Source organism: Pseudorasbora parva, chromosome 7 (assembly GCF_024679245.1).
Source record: "Pseudorasbora parva isolate DD20220531a chromosome 7, ASM2467924v1, whole genome shotgun sequence".
Lineage (NCBI taxonomy): Eukaryota > Metazoa > Chordata > Actinopteri > Cypriniformes > Gobionidae > Pseudorasbora > Pseudorasbora parva.
Window position 1 is genome coordinate 29,075,566 of NC_090178.1, and position 19,607 is coordinate 29,095,172.

A 19,607-nucleotide genomic window follows, 5' to 3' on the forward strand; every position below is an offset into this window, starting at 1 on the left:
GATATTAGTAGAATATACGCTATCAAACGACCAATTCGTACATATTTGTACAAGATGGCTAGTTCGTACGAATTTGTATGACCTCACTCATATTTGTCTATACTGCAGTGATGGTAGGTTTTAGGTAGGTCATTCGTACGAAATCATACGAATTGACTAACTCCTCAAATTCGTACGATATTTAGCAAAAGTCGTACAGATTCGTTTGAGTGAGTTTGTAGAAATTTGTACGAATTAGCCACCTCATAAAATACGTATAAATTGCTGTGAGATTGGGTTGGAATATTGCATATCAATATAATGTATAATATATACAGTTATTAATTAAAAAACTGCATATTTGGCTATTTTTTATGGTTTTAGCAAAACCATAAATACATTTCAAAAACCGTACATAAGTAATTGAAATTTGAAATAAAAACCAAATAAGATATTCCTAAAACTTCCATTACCAAATATTGATTAAGATTAACTTGATTTAACCTCTTTTCATCAGAACCAACAACAGAATTGAAAAATAAATAATTTAAGAGTAGAAATATTACAGTCCAATAAAGTACAATTTGTTTAAAAAAATTAAAATAATACATTTAATATGTTCAAATATTATCTGCTCCAATTTCCCACAACCCTGTAAAAAGTTTTGTTTAGTTTTTTTACTGAGCCAAGAGGCATTTAGATGGACCATTGGTCTGATTTTCAGAGTTCACCCAACTTTTCTCTGGTATTCTGGTACACGAGAAATGTTTTACTTCGTATGTGCTTTTGTTTCCATTCTCCATATTTGAATGTTTGTGAAGTCTATAGCGTAACCGCACTTTTACGCAAACAAAATAAATGTTTTTGCATTTCATCATGATTATGGCGAATATCAAATCATGAATTTTGACTTTTGAATGAATAAAGTATCCTTAACAGATAGCAATCGCTGACATACTAAAATGACTGTCATTAAACAGGTATTACCAACACAATGTGACGGCTGCAACCGATACCCATGTGACACAGCAGATACCCCGCCCTTTTTTTCCACTGTATCCATGGCCACCGCTGGCATCATCGTCTTCCTCCTCTTCCTCTGCATCCCTGCCCCCCTCACCACGATGGCAGCAGCAGTAGTGGATGAGGAAGGAGAGAACAACAAGCAACGAGAGGACGAGAGCAATGGCGGAGAAGCTGGAGAGGACCAGGAGAGTCTGTGGGAAGAGGGGATGGAATATGAGTAGGAAGAAAATACTTTTTACATATTTAACTAAGTTTTAGCTGGTCTAACACATGACATCAGTTTTTAGATCATGTCATTGGCCTAAGAAACAATGAGCAGTGGATTTGGAATCAAGTATTGAATCTGATCATCATTAAACTTGTCAGAAATGACTTAAAGATTTTATATAAAGTTTATTATATTTATATAAAAAAATATATTTCTACTTCAAAATGTCATGTTTAACTCAATGTGTTATTTGTCTTTTCTTATAAATTATTTTCCAGCAATATTTGAGTCATTTTTTTTTTACACCAAATTGTTTTCAGTGTATAGAGAAAATGCATACAGCATAGCTGCATACCATTAAAACACATGCATGAACTGTATGGAAACCAGAGTGACATAAAATGGAGGATATCTCTTTAATCTTATTGGCTAATACATCATGGATGCTCCACTCACAGAGAGAGAAAGGGGAGGTGCAATTAAAGGCTGCTGTCAGATTCATACACACATCGTGCATTCATGTTTCATATACTATACATCCACAACCTTGTCCCAATCCATCTTCCTCAATTTCTCTTACGATAAATCTCATACTTGTACTCTCTCATAGTGCTCTCCCTTTCCTTTCCCCATGGTTTCTCTCCATGTTTTCTCTTCCGCTCACTGTTCTCCCCCTTTCTTTCTTTTTATCCACGCCACTGGATCTCTATTAATAATCTGTGACCTACTTAAAATACATTCACTGCTTTTCCCTCTGATTCTCTCTCATTTTTTTTTATATCTCACTCTCTCTCATCTTCCTTGATTTCTCCTTTCTTCTCAATTCCCACTATTACCCCCAAATATTTCGCTCTTTAATTTCTGCTCTCAACCATTGCTCTTGCTCTCTCACAGTCTCTTATTTTCTAGCACATCTTTCTCTTATTATCTGTCTTATTCTGTAAATCCATTCAGGCATCCAGCATAATCTGGCTTTGTCTCTTCCACCTTTATCCATTTGTGGTGAAGCTATTTCTATTGTAAAGAGATAGTTCATCAACTATGAACTCTGAGGCTGTTTATTAATGATATACTTCTGTTAAAGTCATCAGTTCATATTATTTTATCTTAATGTTTAACAGTGCAATTTCTGGTTAAGAAATACATTACCACCATGTATTACAAATATCCACCAATCACAGAATTGCAGTAAACAAATGGGCCTAAAGGAGCTTTGCATGGTTCGGGCGCTACCATAAAGCACTGAAAATAATGTAATCGAGGCTACCTTTTGTAAATTATTAATATTTGTGTGTATTAGATTATTTTGCAATAAATAAAATTACATTGTTACTATATAATCAACAAATGTTTGCAATTTTTGGGGCAATCGACCTACAATTTCATTGTGACTACAAGTTTGCATACTTAGCTGGGAGAGGAGAAAGTAATTTTAACAGAAATGATTACACACTGGATCAAAAGCATTTAACAGCATGGATAACATTCTGTTTCAGTTTAATCTCTTCATGCAATTTTTATATATATATATATATATATATATATATATATATATATATATATATATATATATATATATATATATATATATATATATATATATATATATATATATGCTATCAAGATGTGTCTCACATTTGTCTAAAATGTATAGTTAGAGTTCATATGTCACGTTAGAACTATCAACGACAGTTTAGTTACTGAAGCAGCAAGGAAACGGCTTTTACAAAAGAGTTCAATAAACAACATATTAATTTTAGTAACTTGTAGACACAATATTGCCAGTTACTTTCTCTGCTTTTGCTTTGTTAACAAAGAAAAGCTCCAAACAAAGCCACAGCATGAAACACAGTAGTTGCGTTTCATTCACGAATGCTGAATAATTCAGTTGAGTGAAAGATTTAATGACTGATAAACTGTCACAGACAGAGAGAGCGTTTCATGGGACGACCCTCCCCATGTTAAGTCAATGGGCCTTTTTTGCGATTTTTGGGGAGCTCTAGCACCCCAGGGGTACAACTTACACCCCTTTGAGATGTGTGTGCTGAGAGATCCTATCAGCCCCTTCAAATTTCGTGTAATATATGTGTGTGTTTGAGATCCTCGCTCGGAGCTACGAGAGGTCAAAGTTTCGCCCCATCAATCGTCTATGGCACTATCTCAGCCCCACAACATTGTACAGACATGTTGCTTGGCTTTTTTGCCTTGTGGTAGCCACCGGGCCCCGAGTTTTGCCACGGCAAGCACCACTCACAATTTCTTCAGGAATTGTACTTTCGCCCTGCAGCTCAGTCTAGAAACCTGTACATTAATTTATTACACTTTTGTGGGAACCAATCACAGACTGGCTTATCCACCTGGCGTGCTATTGGCGGATTTTACACGATGATGATAAAGAAGTGATGGCAAGCAGCTTTAAACTTCTCCACAACAGTATCTAGGACCTGCCTGGTGTGTTCCTTGTTCTTCATGATGCTCTCTGCGCTTTAAACGGACCCCTGAGACTATCACAGTGCAGGTGCATTTATACGGAGACTTGATTACACAAAGGGTGGATTATATTTATCATCATTAGTCATTTAGGTCAACATTGGATCATTCAGAGATCCTCACTGAACCTCTGGAGAGAGTTTGCTGCACTGAAAGTAAAGGGGCCGAATAATTTTGCACGCCCAATTTTTCAGTTTTTGATTTGTTAAAAAAGTTAGAAATATCCAATAAATTTCATTCCACTTCATGATTGTGTCCCACTTGTTGTTGATTCTTCACAAACAAGTAGTTTTATATAATTATGTTTGAAGCCTGAAATGTGGCAAAAGGTTGCAAGGTTCAAGGGGGCCGAATACTTTCGCAAGGCACTGTAGGTGTATCGTCCCAGCCATGCTACCTACTAGTGTAAAGACAATGGCAACCTACATAACCTATGTGTGTAATGGCTGAATCACAGAATTGGATTTCATTTCAAGAACCGGAACTAATAGTACATAAAAAATTATAATTTATGAATATTTTATATACTTAATATATTCTAAACCAAAATGTAATGTACAAACCCTCATTTAAGCCGTGCAGTCACTCCTTCATGATTCCTTTTCTAATGTGTTCAATATATAGTCATCATGCTTTTAGTCTCTTATACTGCAAGTCAAGATAATGTGACATACAATTTTGAGTCAATTAATCTTTAAACTGCAGACAGAAAAGTGCTTTTAATGGGTTTGACTATAACACTCCAGTTTAATCTCTCTGAGAGTGTGTTAGAGTGTAAGAGTGCTGGAGAGAGAGCATGTCATGCGAGTCAACGTGTAAATATTTCTGACAGCAAAAAAAAAGACATTTCTGGCTGTTCACACACTATATAGCATATAGGTGATAGGTGCCAACAACGGAGAAAAAATAGAGAGCAAGCCATATTAATGTTTGTCGCTCCAAGTGATGAGCGTGCCCACCACCAGCTGTCAATGTGAAAATTGTTTCTGAGAGTGAGAAATAAGGAGAGGACAGGGGTAAGTGAGCATGAGTGAGAGAGAGAGAGAGAGAGAGAGGGTTACCTGCTGATACTCCCAGCTGTCTGGAGTGAACGTGCTGTCTCGGGTCTGCAGGGTCAAGTCCAGGCGAGGGATGGCATGGCATAACCGTACCCATATTGATGGGGTGTAGTTAGGAACAGTTGCTATGGCCGCCATGACCACAGTAAATCACCTCTGTCTTTCTCAAATGTCTGTAATGGTTGAGAAACGTGTGATTATTAAAGGTGCAGTAAGTGATTTCTGAGAAACCGAGTACCACAACACACTTGTAGCCAATCAGCAGTAGGGGGTGTGGTTGCCCATAACGACTTGGCAAGATTTTAGGACCCACATTATAAAACATTATAAAAGCTTTCCAGCATTGAAGAAACCTAAGCGAGAAGGCCACTTAGTAATATTGACTTTGCTTTGTTTCACAGAAGCTGCTATTACTGTAATGTTAGCAATAGTAACAGGGCCGTTTTGAGTGTCATTGTTTGTCTGGAGCTGGTGTGCGGATCTGCCGGCGAATAAATTTCAAAATTAGTCTGAAAACCTTTAAATTAATTTCTACAGCTTCCATTACACTTTTGCGGGAACCAATCACAGACTGGCTTCCACCTGGCTTGCTATTGGTGGGTTTAAACACGATGACGGATAAAGAAGCGATAGGTCATTGCCCGTTGATCACGCGTCTTGTGGTCTGATTGGTTAAAGGAATATCCATTCGAATTGCGTACAGAGTCATTTGAATAATATTCGTTGATCACGCCTCTTGTGCAGTAGAACATACAGAACAGACTCCCCAGACCAATGTTCAATCTAAAATTGAGCTTGGTCTGGTGATAGTGCGGCTAGGGACTAAACAACAAACTCTTGCTTGTGTCGTTCATTCGTCATCTTCACGTAAAGCTACAATATGTAATTTTTCACCACTATAGGTCGCTTTTGCAAAACAAAGGTGTAGCTTCATGACTTGTATTGTAATAAAAAAAAGTTAAAGTAAAAAGATTAAGACTAAATGTGTTGTACAGAGCCCTTCAGGAAGCAATGTTTTGAAATAGGCTATCACTATATAAGTCTTTATTTAGTTTTTTTTGCGCACAAAAACTATTCTTGTCGCTTCATAAAATTATTTTAGAGCCACTGTGAGATGGACTTTGTAGCGATGTCTTCAGTGCCTTTATGGTTCCTGAGAGAGGAAATTACATTGTGGCCAATAGAAGCCTTTCTGAGCCATCGTATTTCAACAAAAATATCATCATTTGTGTTCCGAAGATGAACTGAGGTCTTACGGGTGTCAAACGACATGAGGGTGAGTAATTTACGACAGAATTTTCATTTTTGGGATAACTAACCCTTTAAAGGAACACTCCACTGTATTTAGAAACAGGGCTCATTCAACTTCTTTCCTACATTTAGATATGTGGGTAAATGCATTTTTGTCTCAGTGCATGCATTGTTTTAGTTTGGCAGGGTCACTGCTAGCTTAGCTTAGCATAATCAATGGTCAATGGCTAGCTTAGCATCATAATCATAATCAATTCTATGTTGCCAACTAGAATGTCCAGAGTAAAAGTGATTCCCAAAAAAACCCACCTAATTACTTCTTGCGGCCTGCGTATTCACAACGACTACAAATAGCGATGCAGATTAAGTTAGACGATTTCCAGATTGGGACTATATTATGGGGAAGCACAGGGGAAGCACTGCTACTTAAGAGCAGAGATATCACGGATCTCATCCTCACGTCCTCTGGCTATTGAGCGACAGAAAATGCATTTGCTCACATATCTAAATGTTGGAAAGAAGTTGAATAAGCACTATTTCAAAAAGTGTTCCTTTAAAGGGGTGGGGTTTTTTTTGTCAATCCGATTTCAACTTTTGTCAATTGGGAATTGGGAATTGATTGGATGGTTGTGAATTGCTATTGCTGTGAGGTCGTTGGACCACACTTTTTCACTCATCATTACACTTGTGTATGAAGTTGAATGGCAATAAAGTGATTTGATTTATTTACTTGATTTCTTTTTTATTTATTTATTTTATTTGGGGGGGGGGGGGTATTTAAATGTCAAAGACTTCAAACAAACCAGAGCAAGAAGAGGAAAAGGCAATAACATGCAGAAATAACAGGAGCAACAAGGAATAGGTTGAAAGTAGGTTAAGTACACAGACCATGACACAGACACACACACAAATATTTTCATTAGCAGGACTGAGGTCCACTGGGGAACAACATGGATTAAGTGATTAGATCATCAACGTTAAGAGAAGAGGTTTCTAAAAGGACACTTGAGCAACCATTAGATCTTGATACATTTGAAAAATCATTATGGGGTTTGGAGGGGTCTACACACTGCAAAATCAACCTTATAATATCATTACTTCATCAGACATACTTATACAACAACAGGGCCGTGCACAGATATTTTGAGGGGCAGTGGCCCAAACCAAAAAAAAAGGGGCACTATAAGGGGATTGAGTATCATCTTAATATAGAAAATGAATAACAAACCTTTTACAATCATACTGTAAATACAATTGTTAGGCTTTAGTGCTAATTCAATTTCTGTTGTTCTAATTATTCTTCCAAAAAGTTGATTCTGGGCTAATTTTATATCTTTTCTATTTACATTTTTTATAGGAGATTTAAGTAGCAAATGAGAATCACTAAAATTGAATATATTTTGAGACAAAGGTCTTGTTTATGATTTATGTAAATCATACGCAACAGATTTTTAATAACAGAATATATAAAAGTATTGTATTTGGGGTAAAAGGCATATTTAACATGATAATAAACAGCTGACTGACTTCCATTTGTTGACATGACATGGTTAAGATTCAGCTGGTAAATATCTTAAGTTGGGTGTCCATCTTAGAGGCAACATCATATTTATAATAAAAAATATGATAATAATCATATAATACACATATATTTAGTTGTTACAAGGATAAAACTTTATAAAATTATTATGGAATCTCATTCATTCAATGTTTGCAGATTATTTACTTAGGCTAAACATTTGTTTCTGTATTTTAAAATATATTTTTATATTAACATTTTAATATTTACTGAACAATAATTAAATATTTTATTAATCAAAATAAACAGAAAATACTGCAAACGTTGCTTTTTTGCACAAGTATGGACTTTTTTGAAAAATGAGTGCTTTAGCCCCATTGTAGGCTACCCTGATACAACTCATGTATATTTATAATAGCTTGTATTACCTTTTTTAAAATTGTGTATACGATTAATATGGTCTAAATAAAATATCATAAATATGAAGTATGTTAGGCTATAGATACTAGTAGCCTAATAATTCATAAAATTGAGTATAATCGGAAATTTTACACGAGTGGCATGCTGGAGCTTTGAATCCATGTTTGCACTGTTGAAACAATTCAACGTTGTGGATTGTAGTTTGTAATAACCTGTTAATGGGAGACGACATTCTGGAACAGCCGTCTTCACAGAGAGCCGCAGACTTTGAGCGATGCTGCGCGGAGCGAGCGGGAAAACACGGAAAGGGTTAGTGGAACTAGTGGATTTTTAGCGGAACCGAACGCTTTTATGGAAATCCTCTGAAGGTGAGGGAGGGAAGGGGGCAAGAGGGGCACCTTAGCCGATGAAGGCAAAGGGGCAGTGGCTCTAGCCACCGGGCCACCCCCCTGTGCATGGCCCTGTACAACAATAATTATGACCTTATCTGGGGCTATTCATTTTGAAATCTTGTCCTCAAGTTGGGACAAATCATATGACATCTTCAGGGTCTTTACAGTTAATTTAAATTATGACCTCATAATCCTACATGATGATGATGATGTCATCAGAATCTTTACATTTTAGTATACCTCATGCATGGTCCTGATTTATGGGATCTACATAGCATCCATTCCTAAAACTTTTGATTTATAATCAAATGCAGTACATTCCAACACCATTATAAGTTCAAGAGGGAAATATACTGCACATTGTGAAATTATTATGACCTGGCCCTTTACGCATTTCTACATCACTATGACATAATGAGGGGCCTGTACTGTAACTCATGGACTGACTGTGAGCTCTAGAAAGAGTCTTTTACTTTTACTCACTAATAACACTATCTGTATCAAATCAGGTCTACCAGACTCACTTCAATTGTTTGGCCAAACAGCCAACCCTGCCTCAGTTGTCGAGACCTTTTTGGTTAACAGAAGCCTTTAAAAAAGTAATGTCTGTCAAATGCATCTAACCACTTAATCCCACCAAAACAGTTCACATCTCACATCACTAAATTATCAAGAAACTACAGGCTCCATCACACATAACCCTTAAAATAGTGTCTGATGTGTTTTTAGTAAATAAGGATGTCTGAAGGCTACATGAATTTATTGTTAGAGTAGACTACCAGCATTCAGTGGGTCAGGACAATAAGCTGGTGAACTGTAGTATGGTTAGTGCAGCATCACAAGTGTCATCTTCTCAAATGCAAATGGGAATAAAAGCCAAATTAATATGAAACTGTGTTATAGAATGGTTAAACATCACGCAGACTGTGACTCAGACTGGAACACTGAACATGATGCATTCTGTCAGCTTGTTATAAGGATAGTTCGCATTGCATAATGCAAAGAAAATAATGTGAGTTTGGAAATGGGGCATGGAAGAAAATTTTTGTGCAGAACAATAGAGGGATAATACATCTTCCATCTTCTTTTTCATTATTTTCTATATTGGGGGGTGGGGCACTTCATGATACTATAGGAATCATTCATCTTTAGCTTATCTCTATGACATTTCATGACCAATAAACTTAAAAAATGTAATTTTAAAATAGTGGCACGAGTATGATAAATATATATTTATTTATTACACCATCATTTTAATAAAAGTAAGGTTTACATTGACTTCAAAGTGTATTTTTGTCCGTGTCATAAGAATGAATTAACTGATCATTGGTCACTAAAAATTAAATTATGCAGATAGATAGATAGACAGACAGACAGACAGACAGACAGACAGACAGACAGACAGACAGACAGACAGACAGACAGACAGACAGACAGACAGACAGACAGACAGACAGACAGACAGATAGATAGATAGATAGATAGATAGATAGATAGATAGATAGATAGATAGATAGATAGATAGATAGATAGATAGATAGATAGATAGATAGACACTCACCTAAAGGATTATTAGGAACACCTGTTCAATTTCTCATTAATGTAATTATCTAATCAACCAATCACATGGCAGTTGCTTCAGTGCATTTAGGGGTGTGGTCCTGGTCAAGACAATCTCCTGGACTCCGAACTGAATGGCAAAGAAAGGTGATTTAAGCAATTCTGAGCATGGCATGGTTGTTGGTGCCAGAAGGGCCGGTCTGAGTATTTCACAATCTGCTCAATTACAGGGATTTCCATGCACAACCATTTCTAGGGTCTACAAAGAATGGTGTGAAAAGGGAAAACACCCAGTATGCGGCAGTCCTGTGGGCGAAAATGCCTTGTTGCTGCTAGAGGTCAGAGGAGAATGGACCGATTGATTCAAGCTGATAGAAGACCAACTTTGACTGAAATAACCACTCACTACAACCGAGATATGCAGCAAAGCATTTGTGAAGCCACAACACGCACAACCTTGAGGCGGATGAGCTACAACAGCAAAAGACCCCACTGGGTACCACCCATCTCCACTACAAATAGGAAAAGGGGCTACAATTTGCACAAAACTGGACAGTTGAAGACTGGAAAAATGTTGCCTGGTCTGACTAGTCTCGATTTCTGTTGAGACATTATGATGGTAGAGTCAGAATTTGGGGAAAACAGAATGAGAACATGGATCCATCATGCCTTGGTACCACTGTGCAGGCTGCTGGAGGTGGTGTAATGGTGTGGGGTATGTTTTCTTGGCACACTTTAGGCCCTTTAGTGCCAATTGGGCATCGTTTAAATACCACGGCCAACCTGAGCATTGTTTCTAACCATGTCCATCACTTAATGACCACCATATACATCCTCTGATGGCTAGTTCCAGCAGGATAATGCACCATGTCACAAAGCTTGAATCATTTCATATTGGTTTCTTGAACATGACAATGAGTTCACTGTACTAAAATGGTCCCCACAGTCACCAGATCTCAACCCAATAGAGCATCTTTGGGATGTGGTGGAACGGGAGCTTCTTGCCCTGGATGTGCATCCCACAAATCTCCATCAACAGAAATCCTATCAATATGAGCCAACATTACTAAAGAATGCTTTCAGCACCTTGATGAATCAATGCCACATAGAATTAAGGCAGTTCTGAAGGCGAAAGGGGGGTCAAACACAGTATTAGTATGGTGTTCCTATTAATCCTTTAGGTGAGTGTATTTAAATGACCTCCATAAATATCCAAAGTCTGGTGTCGCTTGAAAGCAATAGATCTGAAATAATCAATGTTGCTCTTTTGTTTTATACACACTGAGAATTACATATTATTTTTCTGCTTTAAAGGACATTCTTCCGTGCTGCTGTGCTGTGTATAGGTATAGCTTACAGATAGATGGCACAAAGGAGAGTCGAAAGGAAGTTCATAAAGGTCATTGGGGGCCACTGTTTGTAGGCTATTTGTAGCTATTTACTTATTGTTTGGTGTCAATAAATAACTATAGGATCTTATTATGAAGGTATTTGTAAATATACAACAAGCCACACAACAGAACTGATCCTAATCAAATAGATATTGATGGGACCTTCAAAATGACCAGAAACAAAATAGGCCAGACCTGATTGATTGCACTTATGTGAGTTGACCTGGTGCGATAGACCAATCGATCTAAAAAAAAATTTAGACTGACTTTACTTTATGGCAATCATATTCAACCACACTAGCGCTTTGTCTGGGCGACAAGACACATTACGGGGATCTTTTGTTTGAATGGACTCATGATTCCCTAGCATAATAAATGAACTCTCATACATTTTCGCACAGACCAATTGACACGGCAAATGAACCGCACAACAGGCTATAAAATTTTATATCGCACATAAAAAGGGTTGCCCACCTTAATTTGCAGCAGCCTAATATGGTGCTTCCAAGTCTCTCACGCTCGTGTGATTTAGTTTGCGATTAAATGCTATTACTGAGACCGCTGACCGTTAAAACGGTTTGCATCCTGAGTGATGAGATCTGTTGTATTGGGCTTCAAGAGAAAACTACAGTATTTTCGGTTCCAGTATGCGCCCAGTCTTTGTGCTCGCTGATAGATGGGGAACAGGTCCTTAGAGAGAGAGGCGAGAATCCCTGGGGGATGTTTTAAGAGAGATGACTCCTTTAGTTCCCGACGCCTATCCGTCAGTTTCACTGTTTATTTGAAATCCGCTGAGAGAACTTGAATCCCCGTCAACCGTCGCGCGAAAAGACGCCCAGACTCATTTAAAAAAAAAAAAAAAACTAAAGTAATTCGCGTTAAAACAATCCACAACTATGTCTTCGATGTCGTTTCCACACAAAATAAATGTTCAGTCTGCAGAAATAGCAAATCCATAACATCCAGGGCAAATGAAATCCATCCAGAGTGTGTTCGTTTAAAATTCTAGCTATGGCTATTAAAAATAGGCTATATTTTTGTGTGTGGGGAAATTTTGTATTTATTTTAATTGTCCCATTTTTAAAACTCACTACAGTCTAATTTAAGTAAGTGAATGACAGGAAAAAAAAAATGGTGTGGTCCTGAGGGTCCCAATGATCAGGACTGAACTTCTCTCTCTCTCTCTCTCTCTCTCTCTCTCTCTCTCTCTCTCTCTCTCTCTCTCTCTCTCTCTCTCTGTGGGTGTTTGTGTGTAAGAGACAAAAAGGGATGGAGGGATTTACACTTGTACTGTATTTAGAGTGTACAACACATAATGACAGAAGAGACTAAAAGAAAGGTGTTTGATTTAGAGAAAACCCAAATGTATTCCAAAAAAAGGATCTTTTGTCAAATTAAAGAGTAAAGAAAGACAATGGTTTTGCAAATCCTTTCAGTTTAGCATAAACTCAGGGATTTCCCAAAAATGCGTATGATTATTCAATTCACTTATTTACCACAAATTAAGTAGGTGATGGGTGGTGAAGGAAAGGGTTGAAGGGATGCTAGACTCTTGGTGGCCTGGGAGGTTTAACCGAGAGAGGGGGATTTAAAAAATACAATGAAAACAACAGCTCGAGCGAGGGATGGAGAGATGGGTATTTGTGTGCCAAGGGAGTATGGGGGGGGGGGTATGTGAATGCATGAGAGGGAGGGTAGTGTTGGTTTTTCTGTGTCACTGAAAGAGAAAGCGAATGAGGATGGGGGAAGGGTGGTATATTGAGAAGCACAAAAGGGAGGGATGGAGAGACTGCACAAGCATTCATATGTGTAGTGTGCATGTTTCCAAGAGAAAAGAGAAAATTATGTTATGTATGCAAGACTTCCAAACGGACATCTCACACAGAGCTGCGAATGAAACACACACACATTCAAGAAAAAAAAAGTCATAAAAATAATTCTCAGTCATTTTGTTTAATTTTTTTCTGTTTGTACATAATAGGTCTCAAGACATTCCAGCAGCTAAATGTACAGATGTTCTGAGTTGTTTGTTTGATCTTGAATAATTGAGAGCTTGTGCTATAAAAACGTAGCTGAAATACATGGAGTATTACTTATTTATATGCAATCCACTTTCAACAAAAAAAAAAAAATTACACTCGCTCTCACGTCCAATTCCATAAGTGATCCAAAAATAAGTCATGTAGCAACATTTTGCAGTGAATGACTGAACAGGACAAGAAGACAGTTTTAGGTGACTGCTGTATGTCTTTACCTAAGCGCGGGTCCTCAAGTAAGACAAGGCACTGTTATATAATTGTACGGAAATCTACAATTAAATACAAATAAATTATGAAATAAATGTTCAATTCAAGTGTCAAATCTATTCAGTTCTTTGGCCATTCAGTTCAATTTAGCTTCAGCTTTGAAATATGACCACTGTACATAAACCACCAAGATACGAAAATAAACTAAATTTAAAGAGAAAGTCGCTAATGCCAGTGTTGTTGACATTTGATTGAGTTTATAAAGAAATAAATCATTGAGATATGATTGCAAACATATTTTTTAAAATGCTTAAATGCATTGTCTTTGCAACTACTATTTTAATTTAAAATGATCAGTCATGCTGTAGGAAACCTGTCTGTCTAAAATACATCAAGAATTTGATGTAGTTATTTAAAAAACATCATCTCTGACACATTTACACATTGGGCAGCTGCACAACACATACAACCTGATAGAAACCGTCCTCTGTGTCTGTGTGGCCATTCACACAAAGATAGAGTTTATTTACTTCTAGCTTGCCAAAATTCACATCTTTGGACAGTTTTACAGCCCCTATCCCTTCAAATATCTTGTCTGTCTTCTTATCTTTGTTGGCATCACTCATTTTGGCCAGGGTGAGATGGTACGTAGGGCATCGGGAATGCCGATGAAGCCAGCCCTTCTCCTGGAAGGCTTCTTGGAGAGGGGAATTCAAGCTCTGGACATCTGACAGGGGTTGTGGGGTCACATGGAGAACAGTCCCATTAAAGTGCCTTAGTTTTGGGGTGAAAGACACAGATAAAGGGGGTTTGTGGGAGTTCTTGACTGTGGTACGCAGGAGATCAGCAGCAGCACTGACTTCCTCTGGGCCCTTGAGAACAAGCAAAATGAGAGTGATGTGCAAAGTTGCCGAGTCCACCCATTGTGGCTCCGACTGAGGGAGGTGCGCGAGAACCTTTCTCTGTATGCGCTGGAAGGCCAGGAGAGCAGCGGGCGAGTCCACGCGGAAGCAGATGAAGTGAGTGGGTCTGCGTGGTGGTGGACGTCTCGACTGGGGTTGTGGCAGAGCGGATGATACCAGCTCTGGTTGTGGACCACTCGCTCCATCCCAGCTGTCCTTCCATTCTTCCACTGTTTCAGCCTGTTCTTCTTTCTGAGTGATGGATAGCTCCTCTGCCAAATGATTCAAACTGAGATCTTCAGTGGCTGCCATCTTTTGGTTTTCTGGTACAGATTCTTGTTTCAATAGTAAGATGTCATCACTGGTTCTTTTCATGTCATTTTTGGTAAATGAGTGATCTATGGCATCTTCCAGCTCTTGTTTATTGATTGATGTTGTCTCACCCTGTTCTTGAGAAAGTTCAGTTGCTTGCTCTAGGTCATTTGAGACATCTGCTGTGTTGGTGGTCTCTTCATGTTGTCCAGTGTCAGTTGTGTCTGCGAATTGAATGATTCCAATATATTATTTTGATAAGATAAGATAAGAGAAACAATATAATATATAGCCTATTTAATTAAATATACAAAAATTTTATTACATAATTGTGGCAAGCAGTACAAGGGTGCATAAAAGGAGGAACGACGACAGCGAAGGACGAGAGAGGGCCAGGCCTTACGTTGTTTTGTTTATGTTTTATTATGTGTGCACGGCAGTCATCCGTGAGGGGCTGCCTGCGTGTTCACTTTCAGTTTGTTTATTAAAGTTTGTTAAATGTTTGCCAGTTCCTGCCTCCTTCCCATTTCAACAAAATGTGTTACAATAATATAATAAAATGATATTCAAATATTACCGAAATAAATATATTTACAGTTCAATGGCATGATGATATTTTTTGTCCTACACTTATTTGAAAATTACATTTTTAATTTCTGTATTCCGATATATTTTTGGAGACATAAAGTACTAATATAATAATAGCCTGATGTCGTCAATGGGAGTTACCAGATCAGTGGGCGAGGCCATAACAGAGGGACGTTTTCCACTGTGTTATCTGATTTGCCCACACCAGTGTAGGTAGGGTTTAGGGGTGAAGGGGACCATTATCATTTTCATTACCCATCAGCTTGAAAACACTCACAAATTTAGAAATGCCCATTTTTGTTCCACAGTGACTTTATACTCGCTCCATTTGGCTGTAAATATGGGGTGTTTTTCAGCCGAACCAGGAAAGAAAATTTAATCTCGCCCTGCAACTCAGTCTGGAAACCTGTACATTCATTTCTGCTGCTTCTGTTACACTTTTGCAGGAACTAATCAGAGACTGGCTGATCCACCTGGCGTGCTATTGGTGGGTTTAACACAATGACGGATAGAGAAGATGGGTCGTTGCCCGTTGGTCACGCCGATTGTGGTCTGATTGGTTGAAGAACTATCCAATTGCGTACAGAGCTATTTGAATTATGCTTATTTATCACGCCTCTTGTGCAGTAGAAAATACAGAGCAGACTCCCCAGACCAATGTTCAATCTTAAATTAGGGCTTGGTCTGGTGATAGCCAGACAAGTATAGACCTACAACTATAATCAGAGCAACAGAGTAATGGACGTATAATGAGCGACGCATAGTTGTCAACAGAACTCAACTGTAACCGTCTACTATAGGAGATTAGCTAGTTTGACATATTCGTTAATACATGACACATTAGAGAAGCAAATTGTGTGTTTTATGGTTATGTGGTATTTTAATTGTATCAGTATAGCATTTAATGCCAAAAGCAATCCTTCTCTTGCTTTTTTATGACATTTTTGTGTACTTTGTCCAATTAATGATGCCGTCCTCTTTATTGTTGCTTAGTGATTTTTGTGTTCTTTGGCTATGGCAGTTAACAGTTCTATCAGCAGCTGTTGTTTAAAGTCCCTACTGTTCCTCACCTTGCTGCTGATTCTCACTACAAAAAGGGGGCAAAATTGTCTGCCCAGTGGAGCCAAACACCCTGTCAGTGCGACTGTCTCTATCCCAAACCCGCTGGCCTTTGTAGCTGAAATACTGGATCCTATGACGAGGGAGAGCCAACTCCTCAGAGAAGTCACAGTCACACACCTAATGAGGAACAAATGAGTGTTAAGGCTGGTACATGACATATGATAATGAACCACATTAATACTGATGTATCACACCTGAGTGTCCCATGAGAATTCCGAGAATGGGCGTTCCAGCACCCCAAGGAAGCGGTCCAGATGACCAACTATAAAATCAGCTGGGTCCACTGAGGAGTCCCATATAATTCTGGAGATGACATCATCGGCTGTACGCATGCGTGGCTTCTTCTTAGATCCTGAGACAGAAAGGCATCTATTTGTAACCATGAATTTGGAAGGTAAAGTGCATCTGCACTTCATCACTAAATCTTCTATCACACCTTCCCACTTAGTCTTTATATGCTGCTTTTCTGCATTCATTTTTCCTCCTTTTTTTCGGTTCTCGCTCTGCTTTTCTGTGATGGATGCATCATCTTCCTCTGAGTGTGTGGTTTGAGAGACGTCAAGCATTCTGTGAAGTCGGGAAATAGCAATGTATTATTTATCCAGTAAGCTTCAATGAATATGCCCAAGATCTATAAAATGTTACATCTTTTATGGCAGCCACTGTGCCAACTGCTATTTAAATGAAAGCATACAGATAATAAAACATGTCTAATATAAGGTTAGTTCGCTAATTGAATTTCTACCATCCAGTGTGATTGACAGACCTGTGAGACAGTCGACATCTGTCTCCAAAATGACATCTGCCCAAGAGGAAGTGCCGGCAAATGTCTTGGGTAGATTCTTGTTTCATCTCATCTGGTACGATGGGAAATGGAAGAAAAAGTTCAGTAAATCATTCACACAGCAACTTGAATATAAAGCAGTATGATATGAATACATTCATACATTGCTCACACAAGATAAGGTTAATATATAACTATTTAACTATTTGGACAATAGAAGTTCAGTTCTCCTAGAGCAGTTATGTAGTGGTGTGTGAAGACGGGCAAGTTTTAGAGGGACAGAATAAACATCTGAATCAAATGTCGGTTTCAGTGCAGCATGTTTGAACTTGTGTCTTCATCTCCACCCACAACCTACACTTTTACACACCTGTTGTGGCATAATAAACAGACACACGAAAAGTTCAAAAGCTGGGTATCAGTAAGAATTTTATTTTATTTTTTTCCTGAAAGAAAGAAATTAATACATTTATTCGTCAAGGACAAATTAAAATGAGAGAGTAGAGACTTCTACAATGTTACAAAAGATTATTTCAAATAAAATTCTGTTATTTTAAAGTTTATATTCATCAAGGAATTCAGAAAAAAATGTATCACAGTTTCCACAAAAATATTAAGAAAAACAACTGTTGTCAAAACACATATAATAATAAGAAAAGTTTCTTGAGTAGCAATTATAATGATTTCTGAAGGGTCATGTGACACTGAAGACTGGAGTAATAATGGCTGCTGAATACTCAGTTTGCCATCACAGGAACTATTTATTATTTTAAATTGTAATAATATGTCACAATATTACAGGTTTTACTTTATTTTAGATCAAATAAATGCAGTATTGGTGAAAAGAAGAGACTTCTTTTGAAAACAATGATCTTATTGATCTTATAAACCCCAAACTTTAGAATGGTAGTATCTGTACAACATTTACCCAAAAGGCTGGTACAGACTACAACCTAAAACTCCCCATCTAACAACAAATGACAATTTGGGTGCCTCAAAACAGCACAAATGTCCCTTTTTGAAAGCTTTTAGACCAGGAGGTTTTAACTGAAAATAGCACAATAATAGCTTGTCCTTGTAAGTGCTCTTAGGTCTAGTGGTGTAGAAGCAGACCTCTCTTTGTGTAATGTATATTCTCTACTCTGCACTAACAGTAAGCCTACAGCAATTTTGTACAAAACAAACCCATACTTGGCTAGAAATTATGAATAAATTAAAATGGCTTTTCGCTGCCATCTTCAGGTCAATTGCATTATAGCCGCCACCTCTCCAGTATTTGTTTATAGGCGGTGACCTAAACATTTTAATATAAAAGTAAATACATTTGTAATTTTCAGGTCATTTTTAAGTAACGTATTTAAAACTACTTAAAATGACAAAAAAACAAAAAAACAACAAAAGACAACAACAAAAACCTGAAAATTCACTAGTGCTACAACACATGAAATGAGAAATGTAACTTTTAGAATGGCAACATATTTTTATATTTTATATACTTAATCATACTTTCCCGATGACGGCTGACTCATTGAAGTGAATAAAAGTATGTCTTACCTATGTGGATTTGTCTGTCAGAATCCTCTGTGAGGTTTTCCTGAGTTCTTTCTTCCTCAAACTCCATATTTGACAGCTTCAACAGAGCTTCACTGAAACAGACATATCACATTTACAGTGATTTATAAAGTAACCTCAGTACTTTTGCCATACTGAACTGTAGTCGGCAATACAAAACATACAATAAAAAATACATTATGTAAGAGAATATCTCGGCATAATAAGGGAGAGCATGAACCATCCTACCAATAGTCACAATAGCAAGACAACTAGGTTCGAAGTTGACTGGTTAGTGTGTGTGTGTTAACCTGTACACAATGACATCATCTGGTACAAATGACTCATAGCCTACATACGCGAATGATTTAACCTAAATGTACACGCCAAAACAATGTATATACTTATAAACATACTGTTGTTGTTGTTTAATTGTTGGTTGTAACATTTACTGTACATTTTTATAATACTTCTTTATTATTTTCAAGTCTACTTACTGCTAGGGCAACGTCCACAAGGTAAACGCCTCTTCCGGTTTCAGGTCTTGGGTATTGTAGTTTGCGCCAAAAGCATTATTATGGGAAAGTCCGAGTCATTTCCGTAAATCGATTCTTTCGAACAGTTCTGTTCACACAAACGCATATTAAACGCCCCATTAAAAAAGAAAGAAAAAAGAAAAAAAGAATGTGTAATTTAATGGGTCCCAAAATCTATTGCAGCCAGGATTCTACTCATACAAACATTAAATCTAATTTTCATTTAAATAAACAATACTTATTTAGGCTACATATTTAGCCTGAAAGGGGGG

General features: G+C 37.6%; 2 protein-coding genes across 4 annotated transcripts in view; both read right to left on the reverse strand.

The window, feature by feature from the left end:
- The window catches only part of ttyh1 (tweety family member 1), a 30,242-nt gene extending 17,780 nt beyond the window's left edge, over positions 1-12,462 (reverse strand). For both annotated transcript variants that reach the window (XM_067448988.1, XM_067448989.1), the window contains exons 1-3: positions 11,769-12,462; positions 4,765-4,934; positions 967-1,196 (exon numbers count right to left, since the gene is read on the reverse strand). In XM_067448988.1, the coding sequence (XP_067305089.1) occupies positions 967-1,196; positions 4,765-4,899 (365 nt within the window). In that variant the 5' untranslated portion in view covers positions 4,900-4,934; positions 11,769-12,462. The remainder of the gene's footprint in view (positions 1-966; positions 1,197-4,764; positions 4,935-11,768) is intronic.
- Positions 12,463-13,231: 769 nt separating this feature from the next.
- On the reverse strand, positions 13,232-19,423 carry leng9 (leukocyte receptor cluster (LRC) member 9). 2 transcript variants are annotated; one of them, XM_067448994.1, is made up of 7 exons: positions 19,297-19,423; positions 18,803-18,894; positions 17,231-17,321; positions 16,901-17,031; positions 16,659-16,816; positions 16,413-16,581; positions 13,232-14,978 (listed from the first exon to the last, which is right to left on the reverse strand). In XM_067448994.1, exons 2-7 carry the CDS (start codon positions 18,867-18,869, stop codon positions 13,978-13,980), a joined length of 1,617 nt encoding a protein of 538 aa, XP_067305095.1. In that variant the 5' UTR covers positions 18,870-18,894; positions 19,297-19,423; the 3' UTR covers positions 13,232-13,977. The 2 variants fall into 2 exon arrangements, with proteins under 2 accessions (XP_067305095.1, XP_067305096.1); XM_067448995.1 differs by lacking the exon at positions 19,297-19,423 and adding an exon at positions 19,049-19,109.
- Between the last annotated feature and the right edge of the window lie 184 nt (positions 19,424-19,607).